The 22,274-nt window shown below is 34.7% G+C and overlaps 1 protein-coding gene across 1 annotated transcript in view; it reads right to left on the bottom strand.

Moving 5' to 3' along the window:
• Positions 1–22,274, bottom strand: part of KIAA0825 (KIAA0825 ortholog) — a 411,447-nt gene that overhangs the window by 277,630 nt on the left and 111,543 nt on the right. The window contains exons 6-8 of the mRNA XM_029217064.1: positions 11,390–11,551; positions 3,702–3,796; positions 287–514 (exon numbers count right to left, since the gene is read on the bottom strand). Coding sequence (XP_029072897.1) covers positions 287–514; positions 3,702–3,796; positions 11,390–11,551 — 485 coding nt within the window. The remainder of the gene's footprint in view (positions 1–286; positions 515–3,701; positions 3,797–11,389; positions 11,552–22,274) is intronic.

Here is a 22,274-nt window from a genome sequence, read left to right on the forward strand (position 1 = left end):
AACCCAAACAAGCAGTTTCTTAGTCCCCCAGGAAGTCACAGAGGCCCTCTCTTTAGTTACCTCAGATTCATGGAGCAAAAAGTTGGCAGCAGGTTTAAGTCCTTTTTGCTAGCACAGTGGCCCGTGGATACCAGAGAAGAAAACTGGTACTGGATCAAGTGCCAAGTGTTTCCCAAGAGACTCCATCATTTTTCTATTGGTTCCCTTTGCAATGGCATATATTAAAAAAAAAAAAAAAAAATCTCATATGCCAATCTAATTTGAAAGGATTTCATTTGATACTTGCCTTTGCAATTTTCTTTGGTTGGTCTGCCTCAGGAACCACACGGCTATCTTGCCAAACTTGCTGGACATTTACAAGGTTCAAAGCATAGCTCATAGCTGAAGACCTTTCATTCTGTTCCTGTTGGAGAATTTTTGCGGAAAAGTCTTCAATGGCTGTTGTTATACAATGTGCCATGGGAAGAGACACTTCTTTAAATGCACTTCTCCAGCCAAAATTTAGTAGAGTAGCCTGAAATATAAGTTTATATGAAGCTATATCAATCTTAACTCAACAAATGTTGTTCTATTGTTATAGATATAAAAGTATTACTTTCATTCAGCATGTTGAATGTAGGTATTCTTTGATAAACTGTAAAAGCCATTCTTACAACCTAAAAATATTACCCAGTGAATAAAGCAATATACAAAAACATGTGCATTCTTTACACACAGTAATATACTGTCATTTCATTTTAATTCATCAGTGGATTTAATCAAAAACTTTGTTTTTTCAAAATTTAATCTCTTAAATATAGTTCAATAAAACCATCTTTATGAGAGCTGAAAGTTCCACTCACTATTTATCACATAAAGCAGCCTTTAAATTCAATATATTTAATAAAGCCTACATTAGATTTTTATAGTCTTTTTTTATAGTTTATTGTTAACAAGTATTGCAACATACGACAGCATTTAATATTCAATCTTTTATTTCTTTTTCATTTTCAGAAATCCAGACAAGCCAAAAAAATAGCAATAAGAAATAAATTTCTCAGAGAAAATATACCATTGTGTGTTTCTAGATTTTTATTTCTTTAGAATTTTACTTAGTTTCTCCACCCACAAAGTGGTAAGCAGCACTACTTTTGTTCCAGAAAATGAGGAATTAAAATGACCTGCATTGCTCTGTGTGTGGGGAGTGGGAGAGGCTGGGGCGGAGGGTGGTGGTGTTTTCTTTTTTTCTTTTGGTCTTCGGCTAGTGTGGCAGTATGTTTACAAATGTATATTCCCCTCAAGTCCTCTAATGTTCTCTAAAGTATAAAAGCATTATGGATAGTAGGCTGAATCTATGCTTAGGAGTGTAATCTTGTTTATAGCAATAATTTACCTACTGCAACTTCAGAAGACGCTAGGCTTGATATTCCTAACTGAATTACTTACTTTTCTGGATCTCAAGTTTTTTGTTGGAAAAATAAAAGAGCTGAACTGAATGATTTCTACGGTCCCTTTCAGTCTAAAATTACTGAGATGATGATCATTAGCTTAATTTTCTTGTATACATAATCCCACTAAGCGTTAATTTAATGGTTTTTTTTTGTACTTCATATACATGCAGTACAAAGTAATAAAGGTGATTCATCTTCTAGAGCTAAAATTCTATGATCCCATAACTCTATAATCAGAAAAAGTGGCTCTCCTTCTCATTATGCTTATAATTAAGATGTAATTGAAATTTCCTTTCTAAAGTTTTTTGGACCTTTAACATCATAGGGCCTGCCTAAAGATATAACTCCCGTTTTATTTTTACATAAAATGAATCAATAATTGAATCTACTCAGTTCATATAATTTCTTTTCTCATAAGTGAAACTTTGAAAGTGCCATGTGTATAGTTCTGTGCTGTAACAGTATTTTCTTGGGACGCATTTATGATAGAAATATAAAAAGGAATCTACCCTCATAAAAATTAAAAACAACAATAAAACTCTGCTTTTTGTTCCCCCACCAGGGCATGTCTATTCATTAAAATCATTCATTCATGCATTCAAGGCAAGATGTTATGGGGAAAATTGCCATGGTCACAGTGACTTTTTGTCCGTGTGTGCATGCCACGATGATTACCTTTGCCCATGGTAATTTATATGTAATTATACTACCTCCTAAATTCTCTCTTCAAAATATGGAAAACCGGGCTTCCCTGGTGGCACAGTGGTTGAGAGTCCACCTGCCGATTCAGGGGACACGGGTTCGTGCCCCGGTCCGGGAAGATCCCACATGCTGCGGAGCGGCTAGGCCCGTGAGCCATGGCCACTGAGCCTGCGCGTCCGGAGCCTGTGCTCCGCGACGGGAGAGGCCACAACAGTGAGAGGCCCGCAAAAAAAAAAAAAAAAAAAAGGAAAACCAAGCACGTTAATAGCTGATCTTAAAAAGAAAATTAAAAACACTTACTATTCAAATCTCCTCCTAGAAGTCTATTTATTTACATAAAATATCATTGGCTTACTTCTACTCTTCCCATTTGATGTTTGGAGTTATACACCTTCCAGTTAGAATATATCAGATTTACTAGTTGATCCAAGAAAAAAAAAGAGGAAATAATGTTGTTTTCTGTTCTGTGTACAAAGGAGCTACCCACTAAATCCCTTTCTTCTATTACCTAATGCTAATTTCTTAATATCTACTCTGATTTTTGGTTAAAACATAATGTATAATTTTGCATTTTTTCTGATTATTTTCCTTGCTTTCTACATTGAAACTCTGTTAAAACTCTATGTTCTTTTGCCTTTTTAAAGGTTTACCTACTAGATCAGTCAAGATCCATTCAGAAAATAGAAACCACTCTCAGTATTTTGAAAGGAAGAATTTTAATGTAAGGTATTAATTACTAAGGTGATAGAAGATGTGAGGAGCCAAACATGGGTCATGAAGCAAGACAGTTATTTTATTACTATTACTACCACTACCACTAGCTACGACTGCTCCTAGGGCTGGAGGAACAAAGAATGGGAACAGTGCTATGCAAATGTAGTCCCTGGGGCCACCAGTGAAGGAGGCCGACCTGCCAGGCGGACCTGAAACCTCAGAGAGAGGACTGTGTGTGGGGAGCAGCATGGAAGAAATGAAGGAGTCACAGCTACTCCTGGAGATGTTCTCTAAAACAGAGCAAGGGGAAGAAATCCTCTGGTTTCTCTCCAAGAACTTCCCTCCAATCTTCCCTTAGTGCTTTTCATTGGCCAAACCTACCCAGGTCCAGAAAGCAAGAAAGCCTGGAAGAGGTTTTTCTCTACAATACAGAACAGAGCAGAGGAAGAGTGGTAATGGATCTGAGAGCAAACAGGGGCATGCTGGGCACACTCAAATAAGAGGCCAGTTCAAACTATTCTTTCCTCTTTCCTTTCCTTTTTCATCTCCACTTTCTCACTTTTCAACAGTTGTCTACAGTCCAAATTCTCAAGGTGTAGACCCCGAGTGGGATGAGAACAAAGATCTCTTCACTGCCAGCTCCCTACTCCTTGCATGGGACACGCTGTGCAGCACAGCAGTGTTCCCACTAAATGCAACTTTCATCAAAATTAATAAGACTATTTCCAACCAGGGATTATTTTTTTAGTGGCAAAGGGTAAAACTCAAGACATTTTGATTCATAAAGGAGTCATATAAAAATGATGATGCTATTACATGTGAATAAAAAACCACCACCCATTTTTCCTCACTTACCTCTTTTACTGGTAGCAATTGCTCTGAAGGAATACTGGTTTCATTTGTTCTAGGTTTCTCTATTACAACTTCTCTACTGGATGTCTCCAAAATTTCTATGCAATAGAAAACAAACACACAAACTTACATTAAGAAAAACAAACCATACTAGATGTGATTAATAGGTTAAAATTAATTACGTAGAAAAGCTCTATCCATAGTACACACACACACATACAAACACATCAAGGTACAAAGAACACAGTCAACAAGATGTAGGGTGATATTGCCATCACAATAATGAGAGGATCTATATATAGAGTCCTTTTCTATACATACAACTTGATGGAATGTATATGCTATTTATATTCAAATTTGATGTATATGCATATATAATCTGTAAAATTCAGATCCTTTTGTCATTAATTCATTTTCATGTTAATAATGTAGGATACCTTAACAATACAAAGTAAATATTAATTTCTTTGTTCATTTAAAAAGCTAAATTCTAAAGTACTGCTTTAAAAACCAGTGGTGTTCTTTAGCACATTAATATTTTTTTTTGAAACAAGAGAGAACAAAAGCACATGGATAAACATCATCATATCAGGAAAAATTATACTTTTAATAAGATTATCAATAAGTCATTGGAAAAACACAAACACTGAGACAGGTAAGAAATGATCTCTAGCTTCTAAAATGGAAATACTTCCTTAACTTTTATTTTTCAGAATTAAGAAATTCTTTCCATGGGAAAAATACAGATCTACAAAAATGTAATGAATAAATATGCCAAAGAGATCCTTCCATTTTCTATTATGGTTCTATTAATTATAGTTTAATTCAATATGAATGACTTAGCAATTATATTTTGGTTTTGCTTAGACTTGATATATGATGACGAATTATATAGCACGATTAATTTTTCTTTTATTTTAATAATCTTAAGAGTCTGTTTCTCCTTATATCCTGGGCAAACAAATCTCCAAATATCAGTGATTCTTATCGGCAGGGCTTCTGACAAATATAGTCACCTAGAAAATATGTGGGATATTTGTTTGTCTTTTCTAAATATGGTTCTATGAGCTTAATCATGAATGATTCGTAAGTAACACAATCCACAGAAACATTCTCTCAAAAGGTAAATATTCCATTTGGTAGGCGATAACAACAACCTTTTGAGAAATGTTATCAGAGTTAATTCTGAGGAAAAGTTTCCCCCAACTCTAGTGTTTCTTAATCACTTTGGATTTGTGAACACTTCATAGAACTTGATTAAAGTGACAGAACACTTCATCCAAAATGCACAATATGACTGTGTGCCCGCACACACACTCACACGTGCTATTGGAGATTCCCAGGCCCTCTTGTAAAGCACGTTCACGATCCTCAAGGGGTCATGGACTGCAGTTGAGGAATCCTGCTTCATTTCTCAACACGCATGACAACATAGACAAGGTTTTAGATCAGTGTTATACCATTTAACCTAAAATGCTTTCTCTATGGCTTGCATTTTATTACATCTTTTGCAGAAGCTAGTGTTATTAATAAGGATCAATCTCAATACTGAAATAAAATCCAGATTAAGCAGATTTTTAAATAAAGAAAAATGAAACTATAAGTTTATTAAAGAAAATATGGAATTTTTTTCCCAAAAGATACAAGATAGAGACTTTTCAGAAGAACACAGAAGCCATAAAACAATTCTGCATAACAAAAATATTGTTAATTGAACTGGATATGAAAAACTGGCTTGTAACTCTCTCTCAATGTCCATAGCTTTAAAAAAAAATTAATAGACTTTAGCTTTTCGAGCAGTTTTAGCTTTTTAGAAAATATTGAGCAGAAAGTACAGAGTTCCCATATACTCCCTCTCCCCCTGCCCTCAGTTTCCCCTATTGTTAACATCTTACATTGGTGTGGGATATTTGTTACAATTGATGAACCAATATTGATAGATTACTATTAACTAAAGTCCATAATTTGCGCTAGGGTTCATTTTTTGCGTGGTGCAGTTCTATGGCTTTGCCAAATGCATAGTGTCATGCATCCACCATTACTATCACACAGATTAATTTCACTGCTCTAAAAATCCCCTGTGTTCCACCTACTCACCTCTACCCGCCTCCTCACTCTCCTTAGCAACCACTGATCTTTTACTGTCTCTATACTTTGCTTTACCCAGGATATCTTATAGTTGGAATCATATAGTATGCAGGCTTCTCAGATTGACTTCTTTCACTTAGCAATATTCATTTAAGTTTCCTCCACGTTTTGTGTAGCTTGATATCTCTTTTTTTAAAATCAATGAATAATATTCCATTGTATTGGCATACCACAATTTATCCATTGACCTACTGAAGGACATCTTGGCTGCTTCCAAATTTTGGCAATTATGAATAAAACTGCTGTAAACATTCATGTGCTGGTTTTTGTGTGGACATAAGTTCTCAACTCATTTGCATAAATACCTAGGAGTGTGATTACTAGATCACATAAGGCAAGGTTTAGCTTTATGAGATAACAACCACACAGTCTTCCGAAGAGACTGTACTATTTTACGTTCCTATTAGCAATGAATGAGGGTTCCTGTTGCTTCACATCCTTGCCAGAATTTGGTGGTGTTAGTGTTCTGGGTTTCGGCTACTCTAGTAGGAGTATAATGGTATCTCCTTGTTTCAATTTGCCTTTCACTGATGACATACGATGCTGAGCATCTTTTCATATGCTTATTTGCCATCTGTATATCTTCTTTGGTGAGCTCTCCAGATCTTTTGCTCATTTTAAAATTGAGTTTTTTGTTTTCCTGTTGAATTTTAAGAGTTCTTTGTATATTTTGGATACAAGGTCTTTATCAGATATGTATTTTGCAAATGTCTTTCTCAGTCTACGTTTTGTCTTTTCATCCTCTCTGTGACCATTCCTTTTTACTTAGCATTTCCACCTTAGTAACTTACTGTCCAGATATACATGAGGACATATAAGACATACTTCAAGTAAATTTGCCGTATCATTGTTTGTGGAAGCAAATGAAGAGGAAAAAACAACCCTATGTGTCTATTAATGAGTAGCTGATTAAATTATGGTACATGCACCAATAGAAAACTATTCAGCTGTTTTTCTGAATATGGGGTGTTTCTAGATAATAGTTCATAAAAAAAAAATAATCTCTGTATAGTATGACAAGATTTTGTGTTATTTTAACATGGGGATATATATGGAAGTAGTTGCCTTTGGAAAGGGAAACTAGACAAATGGAGTGGAAAAAGACTTAATTTTAACCATATATTCTTTTATCCTGTTTAAAAGTTTTACTACATGCCTGGACTATTATTGGAAAATAGTTTTAAAGAAGAAAAAAATAATAAAGATCAAGTTGTCAATGACATGAAGAGGAAACACTTAGATTCTTAATGTCACTTTACTTTTCTACAGATAGGTCATAAAAATAGTTGATGTAAAAGGTATTCACCCTGGAAAAATAACATTAATTCAAAGCACAAGCTTTGCAGGTCTATTCTTGGAACTAACTATTTGCCATTGTGTAACTATAGTTTAAAACTTATAAAAAAGGTTAATTATCTTATATTTACCATTTCATTCCCAAATACATTCTGCTTATTCACTCAAAGTAATGGGCTTTGATGTTTACACACACCATCTACCTATTTTCAAGATGAACTAAAAAATAAGATAAGCTTCCCAAGACTTTTGCTGGTGAGCAATTCTATAGTAAGATAGAAAAAGAATTATTGAGCAATTATGATAGCCTGTATAATATAATCTTCCCCTCTAAATTAAAAACGTTTTAAAAAATTTAATCCTATACAGGGAAGCCAAAGGGATTATTTTAAGGCAGGATTAGTAACATTGAATCTAGACTAATAAGATATCTCACGATTTTAACGAATTGTGGCATTTTTATATTTGTTTGGAATTCAAAATGGTCAATTTCAAAATTTGGCGTTGTCAAACTTTATGAGCTCTTTGAACATTTAACAAATTATTTCACCTATTTAAAAATATATTGGACATTCTATACACTTATTAGCATTGTCTAGAGAAGGTAGCCCATTTTTGGCTCATCGTTCTGAAACATAGTTATTTGCATGCAGTCAACACTGGTTTCTTTAAGAGCGTGCCCAGACTAAGGACCTCAGTAGAGTAGGGCAGAGGGTCACAGGAATGCCAGCTGCTGAGCAGCCTCTGCCTATGGAGTTCGCTGTGGTTCATTTTACACTTCTGGTTAGTTTCCACACTGCCGTTTTCTTTCATAGAGAGTAGAGGTTGGCAGTACTTCCCTGTGACATCCACTTTCACACCCAAATTGGTCTTCATAGGCTCCCATTGTGTGCACTACAAAGCAACTTGCCTTGTTGGCAGCTCTAAGTGAGAACTACAAGTCTCTCTTTTCTTTACTGTTCTTTTCTGGCTCACAAGCAACCTCCCACCAAAAGCTGAATCTGTAGAAGAGACTACATCCAAGAGATAATACTATGAAAAAGTATGAAGAGAAGCCCAGGTGGCCACCTTGCAAATTTCCAATGTGGAAGCCTTCGACCTCTCTGCCCAAGAAACAGCTAAAGTCCTAGTGTAATGAGCTTTACAAACCCTAGGAGCCTCTTTACCTTAACTACATACGCCTCCCTAATACAATCCCTTAACCATCTAGCTAAGGAACTCTTAGAAGCCATTTGACCCCTCTTAAGACCCCCTAAGAGTACAAACAATCTTTCAGAAGATCTGAAATCTTTGATTCTTCTGAGACAAACCCTAAGTGTTCTTCTTACATCCAATTGAAGCAGCCATTGCTTTTTGTCATTGCTGGGGCTAAAGAAAAATGAGGGCCAAGAAACCTCCTGGTTTAGATAAATCTCAGATGCCACCTTTGGAAAATTTGAGGAACTGCCCGAAGAACAGCTTTATTCTGAAGGAGTATTAGAAGTGCCCCATAAATCAAACCTGAGTCCACTCCATAAGATAATCCTAAAAGAAATACAGTAAGATCCCATAACAGTGAAATAATGTCCTATCATTTTTCTGAAATGACCAAATTAGAAAACCATCCAATCATGACCAAACAAAAGCAAATAAATATAATGACTAAATATCTTTTCTTTCTCAGAAAATATTTCTTGTGTCTCTACAAAATCTATTGCGTTGTATTCAAATTCCTAAAAGCACTGCCAAGTTGGCCAAATCTACATTATAGTAGTAAACTTCAAAGTAAAACATTTGGTTAATCATCTTTATATTTTCTCTATGTGATTTTAAGCACCTGAATATTTTTTAAAACATCTGGACAATGAAAAAAAAAACACCTTACTTTTCATCACATTGTTTTGGTTACATAGACATACTAGGCAACTCCTTCCAGGATTTATTAGCAAAATATGTTCCAATCAAAACAAATACACCAATAACCAAATGACTTGATCTTTTTTCTCCCCATCCTCTCCCACACAAGATTTCTAAGCAAAACATTAACTATCAGGATAACTTAAGATTCATTTGGTTCCTTTAATCATTCAAGAAATCTTTTCCTTCCTGATTTAAGAAACCACGGCTTTTGATAAGAATTGACTAACGTGGCTACACTGAATAAACAATTTAAGATTTTTCTTGACAATTTCCCTCAAGATCATTCTTTTCAGGGATCCATTTACATAAAATTATGGCAGATTAAATCTTGGCTTTGTTACAAAAATATATGAAAGAAGAACACATATATCACAAGAGGATGTTCTAATACTTAGGCATTTCTTACAGCTGTCCTTCAAATTTCCTTCCACTTACTATGTTTGATAATCCACAAATGTGTTTCTATAGTACACTATTATTAATGTGATACTAAAGTTGCTTTTATCTGCCATGCTGCTTATATGATGACAAATTTGGGGTAACACTGTATATTGTGGCATAATTATATATTTTCTCTGTTGATTTTATTCAATAATCATAACTATTGCTCTCAAATACACAGCATTGGCAAGTCTCAACATTGTTTGATCTCAATCCAGTGCAGTTGAACCAGCTTTTTCTTTTTCTCCTTTTTTCCTGAAATCAGTGTGTCAACTCTTTGCTTCAGTTCTTGGCTATTTAACTTTTGTATCTTTAGAATACCTCTCTAACACAACTCTAGTTTAGAATTTATGCTGCCCTTAAGAGGAATAAAGTTCTCAGAATGAGCTATTTCTCAAGGGCCTGGCCTAGGACCAATACAAGATGAATCCAAATGGATAGGGGTCTATATGCTTTGGAGTTCACTCTGTTTTTTGATCCACACCTCAGAAAAGATCTGCTAGAGATGTGGATGAGAGACGCCTAATCTTAGCCGGGTATGATGGATGAGTACCAACACCAAGCGTCAACTGCTTGTGGCACTAATAAATTTTTGTCAAAAATTAGGACATCATATTTCTCTATTCAGATCTCTCTTTGATCCAGTTAGTTCCATCTAGAAGACCCTCTAGGGCTCACATTACCTACTAATAAATCGACTTTTTCATTCCATCTTTTAATTTTCATATTATCTGTCCTATGTTTTTATTATTTTCCCATTTGATTTTTTTGTCATATTCAGAAATCTATATTCCACACTCATTTTTCTTTAGATTATATCCAAATTTGGAAAAAAAAATCTACATTATTTATTTTATAACTTAATAGTGCTGCTTAAACTTAACCTGAAACGTAGAAGGCCAGTAACCTATGCTTAATATAAAACAAACTCCAATCCTATAACTTTTCTAACATTATTTGCCCAGGCTAGGTAAATAAAGAAATACAGAAGTAAATATATTAAACTACATGTAATTTTCACTAAGAAATCAGGTTTTGAAATTTGCATTGAGTTTTAATCACTTGCTTCCCTCACTTTGTTTTGCAAATGCAGCCACTATTCAAATTTACTCTCCTTAAAATATGTGGTATTATGTAAAAGAGAACTTTGTATAGTCCACTCTGATATAGATGAAAATCTTTATAAATATAGATATGAAAACAGAGAACATGTCTTAACCATTATGCCTCTGAATTGTTAGAAACATTATTTGAACACACATGGCACAGTTTTCTTTAAAAGGATTTTGTTGAGACTAACTAAAAACAACATATTGTATAATTATAATTACAATTGTAACAACTCACATTTATTGTTTATGATATGCTTTTAAATATTTTAACATTTAACATGACATTCTTTTAAATATTTTACATTCACTAAATCATTTAATTCTCACAACCCTACATAATATATTGGAATCTAAAGCACTTAATACTGAAAGAAAATAAAGAGAAAATTAACTTAGTCTTACATCATCATTTTAAAGATGAGAAACTGGTCGTCTAAGGAAACTAAATATTTTGCTCAAGGTCATCAGGCTGCTAGTGGCAAAAGAGAAGCTACTAGACCATCCGGTGTCCTTGATATTTCCAAAGGCCAGGCTGTGTTTCTTTGAGTTAAAAAAAAAAATTTTTTGATCGTATTTTAACTAAAGACAATTATCCAAAATTGACTTATGATGCTTTCCAATTAAAACTATGGAATTTACAATGTATAAAGGATAAAAATGTAATTTCATGGTATGCTTTATAGTTAATGTTTATTTAAAGAATTCTGTCCTGTATTTTCGTTTTTTCAGGTAATGGTATAGATTTAATAGCTGGAAGCAAAAACAGAATTATAGATTTGCAGAAGAGCATACTACCTGAAGTATTCCTGGGTGTCTTGAGCCATAAAAATATTTCTTCAAATAATTCCTGAACATTTTGTTCCAACTTCAAAAAGGATTTTATGAGCTGTGATAAGAACTCGAGTTCATCTAAGGAGAGGAAAACATTTCTTCCTTTCTGTGGGCATTCAGGAGTAACTGTGAAAAGAGCAGATCAATACTGTTGAACATGTTATGTGTTTTCTCATTCAATATTAGAATAATCAATGATTCCTTAAATCATCAAAACTAACGAGATCCTTAATAATTAAACCAAGTTTGTTCTTTAGTAAATACATATAAAATCTCCTGGGAGAGTTTTCCCCCCCACACCCGGGAATCTGGAGATAAGTATTCTGTTTGATGCAAACATGACAATTAAATAATTATATTAAATCTCAGAGTTATTAACAGGAATGTGATTTGTCGTTATAAAATCACATCTTATACAATTCTGTTTTTTTAAGGTCTGGCATAATTTGAATCTAGTCACAAGGAAATATCAGACAAACCTAAACTGAGGGACTTTCTACAAAATAGCTGGTCTGTACTCTTCAAAAGTGTCATGTCAGGAAACACAAAGACTAGGAAATGTTCTAGTCAAAAGGAATCTAAAAAGACATGACAACTGAAATCAATACATGATCAGCATTTTACTTTATCTTATTATAAAGGACATTATTAGGGTAATTTGATGAAATCTAAGTAAGATCTACAAACTAATGCTATTACTGCATGACTATTAATTTTCTGATTTAGACAACTATACTGTGGTTATGAAAAAGAATGCCCTTGTTCTTAAGAAATGCACACTGAAGTACATAAGGGTAAATACTTGTGATTTATTCTCAGTTCAGAAAGAGAAATCGTTTTAAGTGGGAAAGAGGATGCAAATTTGGAAATGTGGTAAAACATTAACTTTTGGGGAATCTGATATTTTTTAAAGTGTGAAATTAAAATAAAAATTTAAAAGAAAAAAAGACTAGATAAAGGATATGTCTTCAAGACCTTAAAAGTGTTGTTCCTAGATCAATAAAAAGAAGCAAGTTAACTTATTGAATCTAGATTATATTATTCATGAAATCATAATTAAAAATAACTTTTGTCTAAATAATTATGATATCTATTGCTTTCCTAAGAACAATACAACTCAAAAGATTTTTTTCCCTCATAATGACATTAATTGTTGTCACACTAGCATTTTAATATGATTAAAAAAAAAAAACTTATACTCCTTAAGAGTATGGAGAAAAAGACTGACCTCACTAAATGGTACTTTTGACCAAATTTTCAAGGATTAAAAAAAAAATCCTTCCTTTTTGATTGCCACTTCTTAAAACATGTATATAGGAAGTGTCTTGAGGCTAAATTACAAAATGGAAAATTTGTAAACTCTTAGAAAGTAAGCATTTAAAGTGCCTTTGAAGAGAAAATACTGAGTGCTACTTAGAAATGATATAAGGTCTGGTGATTCCATGTGAGGAAAAGATTACCTTTGTCACACGGATTTAGAAGGAAGTTTCCAGAAATGTAACGATTTTATGGGTTATCCACTTGCTTAACTGAAACTTTAAAATATTGGTATCAAATTTGTAGCCATGTGATACAGTCTTTCATCTGATGTAAGACCAAAAATGTCACGGTATCTTTGCAGATAGTATGAGAGAGACCAGTCAGCCAACTTAAACTGTGGAATTTAGTCCCGTTCTTAAAGAGTAAAAAAATGCTTAAAAAAATCTTTAAGTATTTACAAAAACTGTTTCATCTCTACATTGATGCTAACCCCACACATATTAAAGTCTATCTCTAAATAGCCCTACTCACATCTACTAGTCTCCCATAGGCATGCCAGAGAACACAAGCGTGTACAATCATCATGTATAACTAAGGTTTTGCCATTAAAATCATGACCCAAAAACGAAAAGAAAGGAGAACAAATATATTATGATTCACTTAGCTGTTGCTTGATTCTCATTTGGCCTGTAGATGGAGGCTGGTCTAACCTTCTAAATCATAAAGATGTTCTTTTTGGAACCAGATTGTTTATAAGGCAAATTTTCAAAACTTTTAAGAATTCTTCCTAATTCTTTAATAGTTTGGCTGGAAATTAAACATAGGTTTTGTGTAGCTCAATTCTAAATTGGAAATACTGTGAATGTTTACAAAGTAAGCAAAAAAGCCACCCCCCCAAATCTCTGAGAATTATGTATAGATATATATATATGATCTAACAGTGCTACTTGTTTAAAAATATGCAGGGCTGGGGCTTCCCTGGTGGCGCAGTGGTTGAGAGTCCACCTGCCGATGCAGGGGACACGGGTTCGTGCCCCGGTCCGGGAAGGTCCCACATGCCGCGGAGCGGCTAGGCCCGTGAGCCATGGCCGCTGAGCCTGCGCGTCCGGAGCCTGTGCTCCGCAACGGGAGAGGCCACAACAGTGAGAGGCCCGCGTACCAAAAAAAAAAAAAAAATGTAGGGTTGGAGGATTATACTTGAAAAGGTCTTACCTTCACGACCTGGATTTAGAAGGATCCGGAAATGTAACAATATTGAAAGGCAAATCTATTTCAATCCATGAATCATTATAACTTAATAATGAAAGAGGATAGAATAATATGTATGACCTAAATCTAATCATTTTGTTCCCGAAAAGCAATGATTATGATACAGGTCCATTAATTAGTAGTTCTTATTTCCTATTACTACTAGCTCAGCGTTCTCCCAAGGTGCATCTTGAGGGTTAATTTATGGGGAAAATAATTTGTGATGAATTCATTTTGTGAAAGTCCAATTGAAGTAAAATAAAACACAAAGGATGAAATAGAATTTCCCAAACTTATTTCTTTTATTTTCCCACACAGCATCTCACAGGACTTGTTTTAATCATCACACTTCAGCTCATGATTTCTTTCTGCCCAAGCATACCTATTTTTCTGTTCCTTAGACTTTTCACTGTTAATCACACTAGGAAAGGGTTTTCCCCAGCAGGAGTTCCCTTTATGTTTGCCTTCACTAAATTAAGCCAATCTGGTCTTTACCTTTTTTTTTTTTTTTTTTTTTTTTTTTTTAAATCACTGTAGAACTGTCTCGCTTCAAGAAATTTTGGACGTATCTGTTTACACACAGGCAAATATGTTTAGCTGGGTACCATTGTTATAAAATACATGAAATAAGGATTGTTGTTTTATTGTAGAATGAGCTCTATGATTCTTAGGAAATACAAACTTCTCCTAAATCCCAAGAAAATTATAAAGAAAAAATCTAAGTTTCCATTTTAGAGCAAGACATTATTTAAATTCACCATCAACTAACAATGAATAAATTCATGTAAATAATAACTAGATAGCTGAGGTTTTTTTCCTCTCTATATATTTTTAATAAAACTTTTTTCTAAAATATAAAATTCTCTGCTATTCTATTATTCGGAGTATTTAGAACACAATTGAAATTTTCCTTCATGACAAGGTTACGAGGAAAGTTACTTTTTTTTTTTTTTTTTTTTTGCGGTACGCGGGCCTCTCACTGTTGTGGCCTCTCCCGTTGCGGAGCACAGGCTCCGGACGCGCAGGCTCAGTGGCCATGGCTCACTGGGCCCAGCCGCTCCGTGGCATGTGGGATCTTCCCGGACTGGGGCACGAGCCCGTGTCCCCTGCATTGGCAGGCGGACTCTCAACCACTGCGCCACCAGGGAAGCCCTAAAGTTACTTATTTTTGTGCTGCACTCAGGGACTAATGTCTGTCCCTCTGTTAAAGGGCATTTCTCAAAATGACAATCATTCGAAAAGGGTTCTGTGATCAAATAGGTTTGGGAATTACTACATACTAACGATTCTTTTAAGTGATTCACAGTGCAAATTAGTAAAATAAAGTCTATTCACTTCTATAATATAGTTAAAAAAATTAAAAACTTAATGTTTCTCAAACTTTTTTGACCAATGAACACTGGTTTACTGACATACCTATTAACTTCTAGAATTTCTCAAACTGCTTAGGGGACACTGCTCTGGATTACAGTCCCACTTGAGTATTTATAGCTGCTTTGTAGTGTTTCCCCCTATTGTTAGGCCTTTCACTGTGGGTTCTTGTTGCTGCCCTTTTCCACTAATAAACTGTTGTTCCTAATAGAATCATGGTATTTTTCAGACTCCTTTGAAAAACTAATGAAAGTCTTCTAAATCCTTGTAGACACTCTTATTGAAAAAAATTCAAGTAGTCATAGTTTCAGGGCTAAACAGAACCACCTGAAGTCCATCCATGGTTGTCATAGGGCAGCATGGTCCAGGACTTTGTGTTTTATTAAAAATGCAAATCCCTAGGTCATCTCCAGATCCCTTTTAAGCAAGTGCCCCAGGTGAGTTTTCTCCACAGGAAAGTTTGAGACCACTGCCTGAGGGATCCATGAACTCTAGTTAAAAACCCCTGTTGTTGAAAATCACTCTCTAGGCATCAGAAAATGGATTTTGGTCTTAGCAAGTCAACCAAAGAGGTGCTATTGTATAAAACATCAATAACTATTAAAAACAAAACAAAACAAAACCCTTTACTTTTTCCATGGTCAAGAAATTTATTTATGATTTTTTTTCATTTCTGGAAGAAATATGGAATGCCTGTTGGGAATTTCTAAGATAAATTATTATTTATCTATATAGTTGCTCTGGGCAAAGGTAGAACTGCTCCTAGAAAAAACACCTAAAGAACAGTTAGAGTTCTTTAGGCACACTCATCACAAATGTAAAATGATTTCCTTGAGTCCATAGACTACGTCCAGTTTATTCATTATAGTATCTTAAGAACCCAGCACAAAGTAGACACTCAAAAATACTAGTTAAAAAAATAAATGTATGAAATTCCTAGAAATATCTAACAAAGAAAGAAATATAAAACAAAGAAAGATTTCATACCTAATCCTAAGATGCATTCTTCAAAACAATAAATATTTAAAGATGTAAGTCAATAAATAAATAAATAGACAAATAATTACAGTATTATATACACACTCTTTTCAGTATTTTGTTTGACAAAATAGATTTTAAAATTATTTCTAAAAAAGAAAATGTGTGCAAAAAGATATAAAAACAATGATGATGTGGAAACTTGATAAAGCATATTGATATAACTGACTAAAACAATTTTTTTGTGTTTAAAAATAAAATTATATTTTAGAAAAAAATTCCACCATTAAAAAATGCACAGATATTCATAGAACTGTTATCTTAGCAAAATAGAGAATCTCTTCTCTCTGTCTCTCTGCCTCCTGTCTCTGTCTCTCTCTATATATATATTTATACATACACACACACACATATATAGATATATCACTCATAAAGAATATATAATACTATAAATTATATACTTAGAAGTGTTTTTCACCCAGTAACTAATAGTTGGAATATTAACTCCATTATCTTGTAGCAAAAATAGGGACACTGAAAATAAATCTAGAGGGACATTAAAGCTTCTCACATTTGATCTACAACAAAGCAGCTTTTGGAATAAATATCAAAGTCCAGCTAAATCAGACAGAACATAAAAATGTGGGTTGTGGCTGAAAGTACACATATTATTTTCCAAAACCATTAGCAACAGAATTCTTGTTAATAATAGCATTAAGATACATGAGAAAATGAGAAGCTAGAAAATCAGATAATCTGAAGCTGGTGGATCAGTATAATAGGATAAAAGGTGCACATTTTAGTTTTCCCAAGTAAAACGAACACTAGCCACCCTATTATTGACTGTAAATGGATCCATTTTCAGTGAGGAAGTATTCTTGATGCCACCAGACAAGTGATGTAAAAAAGAGGTGACACACAAAAGCTATTGAAAGTCTCATTATTCCAGATGAAATTCATGACATAACCCAAATGGAAGATATTTGTTCCAGTAAAGAGAACTTTTTAACAGTCTTACAATAAGAAGTCAGCAGAGATTGCTTAGGAACAAATAACAAGCTGTACTTTTCCTAGTACCCAAGTCACTTTCTGAGAGCAGGTGGGGCTTTGGAGCACACTGTTGTGTTCCAGTGGCCTGAAGGAGCCCTGTGCCTTCTTGAGCGCCTGCTTCCAAGGAGCCACACAGCAGGGGAAGGAACAGAACGAAAACACTAAGCCCCTTCTTTGTTACAGGAGCCTCGTCAGTGGATGGAAATCATGAAGGACCTGCAGGCATTGCTTTTTTGTCACATACACTAAGAAGAAATTGAAGCTGTTTATCCCCCTTTCTATGGCATTATTTTTGTAACTTTTCGTTATTTTTCAAATTTATATGACTAGGAAAGCATTTGAGGTAAAGACAAAGAATATTTCCACCTTAGTTTTCCAAACTGAATTTATTATTTCTTATCTCTTTCAAGGAAGCTTCCATATGTACTACCCAAAACAAACAGGGTAAAACTTTAAGATAAATTGAGTAAATGAATGAGCAAGTCAATTAATGATTAAAAGGAGGAAGTGAATAACTTTGAAGTTGAGTGAAAGTGTAACCAGACACAATGAATACATAGACATTTAGATACCCCACAGTTAAGTGTCAGGACCCTTCTTCTATATGGTGAGAGGATGCAGAAGGAACTATAGGGAAAGCTGAGCCTCAAAAAGGTAAATGAATCTGAACGTGAATTCAGGAAATGTTTAACTCTTAGAAGCTGGAAGTTGGACATCCCTTCTCTTTCGCTCTTTCCCTACTTTTGTTTCTTCCCCCATGTTTTATTATGGGGCATGCTGCTATTTCTAGCACCACTACGTGAAGCACAAGAGGTAGCACATGGACTAACACATGGAATTATGAACCAGAGGGTCTGGGTTCAAATTCTGCCACTGCTTCCTACTAGTTGTGTGACCTTTAGGGAGTTATTTAGTCTTTCTATGCCTCAATAGTGTATAAGTTTTAACTGAGTTAACATGTTAGAACAGTTCCTGAGAGGTAATAAGGGCTGTATAAATGTGTGATATTACCACCTCCTCTGAGAAGCCTGCCCTCATATCCTAGGCCAGCTTAGTTTCCTATTCTCCATGTTCCTCCCTATTTTACCCTGCACATATCTTTATTTTAGCACTTACTGTGTCATTTATAATAATTAGTTTGGGAGTTGCCTCCTGCAACTTTAATCTGAAAGGCAGAGATTTTTTCCCTCTTTACTGCATTCCCATTATCCATCATAGTGGATGATACATACTGGTGAGTGTCAGAGACAACACCAACTGTTTTTAACTCATTTTGTTTGGCTTTTTTCCCTACCATAAGCAAGCTTCTTTAGTACAATACTAATATTAAATGAGTTTAACATTAACTGTTGTATGTCAATTTTTAACAGGAAATACTTTGGGAAGTAAGAACCATAAACATTATATCAAAGACCTATTTCACTGTAAAATACTTTAAATATCACTATTATTTAATAGGTCCATCTCTAAGCTTGAACATGCATAATATTGAATGGTAGCTCCACTCCAAGACCTTCCACTGCTTCTTTGCTATGTCAACCCTTCAAAACACTGGTTTTATTTTCATGTGTGTGTGGTCATCATCTTTCTTAGGGGCTAATATAAGCTATGCACCTATGCTCATAGAAAGAATGGCATATGATTCCAGGAGGTTCCCCGATCCAGTGAGGTCTTAGGGCCTCATTGATAACCTGGTTAAGGCCCTCTGCCTTGGTGTGCCTAACCTGATGAGAAGTCAGATGAGCAGGCCTCAGGGTTCTTCCTCCCACTGAGGAGAACTGTAGCTTCTAGAAATGTCTACTTCCCTTTGCAAGAAGAATGGGTTTGGTCCAGCTTCTACTTCATAATCTCCTTATCACTCTTTCCATATGATAAAAGTTCTCAAAACATTTACAGAGACTCTCTGCCTACTAAGACATAGGCCCTGTGGTAAGGTGAGGGAATAAACTGAGGAATAACTAACTAATCCTCTACCTGCTCATGAATTTAGATAAACACACAGATTAGTACCAAGTGGCTACTGCTTTGATAGTGGGACACAATGACCAAATCATTCTATTAGAATAGATTAAATTGCTAGTATACACCATATCTGCATTTGCTATACCTTCTTTCTCTGACTGTTCCAGGCAAAGACAGTTGTTATGCTTAATTTTGCATCCATTGACAGGACTGGTAATCGTGGTCTAAAGACAGGTAGGCCTAGGGACAGAGGGAGTCACTGTGTTTGGAATAAATCCTCACAACCCACGCAAAGCCCCCACGTGACATGGAGACTTGCTGTTCCCTTTGGAAGGGCTCACATAGCAAATCTCTCCCTGCTTCACATACCACTGGCTGAAAAGGGTGGAGATAAAGTCATCTTGAAGCTATTCTTCTGGGTCAGTGAGAAAAACTAAAAAGAAACTGCTTCTATTATTACCCTTTTATGATTCCCAGGCCAACACTGGCTCCACTGGATGTTACCTAAATGTACTGCTAAATGATAACAAAATTCTCCCACACTCCATTCCATCTTCTCTGGCAGAAGCTGTCAGTATTACATTAACAAGGGATCAGACTTCTCATTCATTTGCCAAGGGTATAATACTCCTGTCCCTCTGCTATTTTCTCTTTCTTATTTTGTTTTTCTGACTGAGAACATGAGAGAGAATATCTGACTCCTGATGCGGTCACTGTTATTTGAAGATGCTAATCAAAGAATGGCTTACATTTGAATTCAGCCAAAATTGAGAAATGTACCCAGGATAAATTTCTGAATATTTTCTCAGCTGACTTTTGTTTTATGCTGGTATAACTCCCAGTTATAAACACGTAGATATGCTGACCCTTTTAAAGAACATCTTAATAAAAAGACATCTCTAGTGTAATGAAATGGGGTTTAAATTCTAAGTACTGTATGCTAATGGCACATTATTAATGAAATATCTTCCTAACATCCCTTTCTCAGTCTCAAATTTTGCTAGAGTTCAGTTAATTATAGCTCTTATCATAGGTGTTACATTCTATTATCATGACCAAAAATTAACCTGTAGAAAAATCTTAAACTAAGTTAACAATTCATTTTTACTGTAGTCTAAGGTTGTATCTGAGAGTTGATATTTCACTTTTTAAAAGAATATGCCATGATAGAGATGTTACATTATCAGCTTTTAATATAACATGTTAAAAATTAATTTTAAAAATTTAACACTGGCGTAAAAATATGCCATCATCAAAAAGATGGATTTAAGTTAAGACTAACCTGCTGAGTATGCTTCCTAATATATTTTCTAATTGAATCATAACCTTTCAAAAGAGATTGAACATTTTTCCTCTCTTATACTAAAAAATAAAGAGTAAGATTCTCTTTACACTTTATCAGGTAGGCAAATTATAATGCCTATGAAGGTATGTTAAAGTTAATATGAAAGGAGATAGATATGGTGATAATAGCAATATCTTGTACCCACCCAGAAAGCTGTGCTCATGAGCTCATTATTCTAACAGAGAGTAGCACAGGCCCTAGACTTAGGGAAGCCATTTACCAGGTGTGATAGCACCTCACCGAGCAAATTTTATAGTTATTTTACCTTTTTAGCTGTCTTCCTCACCTAAGTAATAGTTAATTCAGCCACAAAGGCAAAGTCATATCTCCTTCAAACTTCAAATAAGATTCTGGAGCCCCCTGGGAAAATATCATCTTTTATATTGTCTTCCCTCAAAAGGCCCAAGAGCTATGAAAAAAATATTTAAGTGGGTTTCACTTGCTAGCTCAACAAAGATTTGCCTTGTACGTATAATGCACTAGGCAACCATGTGACATACACCACTGGTGGTAACAGTTATGAGAGAGGTACAGAGTAGCATCTGAAAGTAGGATGGGGGTGACTAGTCAGGGCCACGCTTCATACCAGTCACTGTCAGCTCCTGTGGCCACCCCTGTCTCTTCAGAGCAAATTTATCCCTCTTCAACTATTTAACTTCAGGCAAGAAAAAAGGCATTAGTTTCAATATATATTAAAAACTCAGAACTGAGAAAAGTCCACAGATAAAAAACTAATTGAGGACATGATCAGGAGTCGATTGTCAACCTATTTTGATATAAATGGCCAGTAATGGGCTCTGTTGTTCTGTTACAGTTCATTTCATGAAAATATTGCTTTTGATTGGAAAAAGTAAATTAAAAAATACATGAAAAATTAAACTGAACTTGGTTTTTCTTTGCGTATATAAATATTAGTTGTCTTTGATTTTTATATTATAATAAAAAATATTAAACTGTTCAATAAACACAAATACTTTAGAATTCAACTTGCATTGCATTGGGCCCAGTGTTGTTGGTACCTCGGTTGTGACAAATTAGAAAGGAAGATAAGAGTAGCTAGAAAAACATCAAAAAGTCTACAAACAATAAATGCTGGAGAGGGTGTGAAGAAAAGGGAAGCCTCCTACACTGTTGGTGGGAGTGTAAATTGGTGCAGCCACTACGGAGAATAGTATGGAGGTTCCTTAAAAAAAAAAAAAAAAATTGAGTTACCATATGATCCAGCAATCCCACTCCTGGGTGTATATTTGGAAAAGACAAAAACTCTAGTATGAAAAGATAACGTGCACCCCAATGTTCATTGCAGCTCTATTTACAATAGCCAAGACATGGAACTAACCTAAATGTCCATCAACAGATGAATGGATAAAGAAGACGGGGTACATATATACAATGGAATATTACTCAGCCATAAAAAAGGATGATACAATGCCATTTGCAGTAACATGGATGCACTTAGAGCTTATCACACTAAGTGAAGTAAGTCAGACAGAGAAAGACAAATATCATGTAATATCACTTATATGTGGAATCTAAAAAAAATGATACAAATGAACTTATTTACAAAACAGAAATAGACTCACAGATGTAGAAAACAAACTTTTGGTTACTGAAGGGGAAGGGGGGATAAGTTAG

This window comes from Monodon monoceros, unplaced genomic scaffold, assembly GCF_005190385.1.
Source record: "Monodon monoceros isolate NGI ecotype Baffin Bay Population unplaced genomic scaffold, NGI_Narwhal_1 Super_Scaffold_12, whole genome shotgun sequence".
In the NCBI taxonomy this organism is placed as follows: domain Eukaryota; kingdom Metazoa; phylum Chordata; class Mammalia; order Artiodactyla; family Monodontidae; genus Monodon; species Monodon monoceros.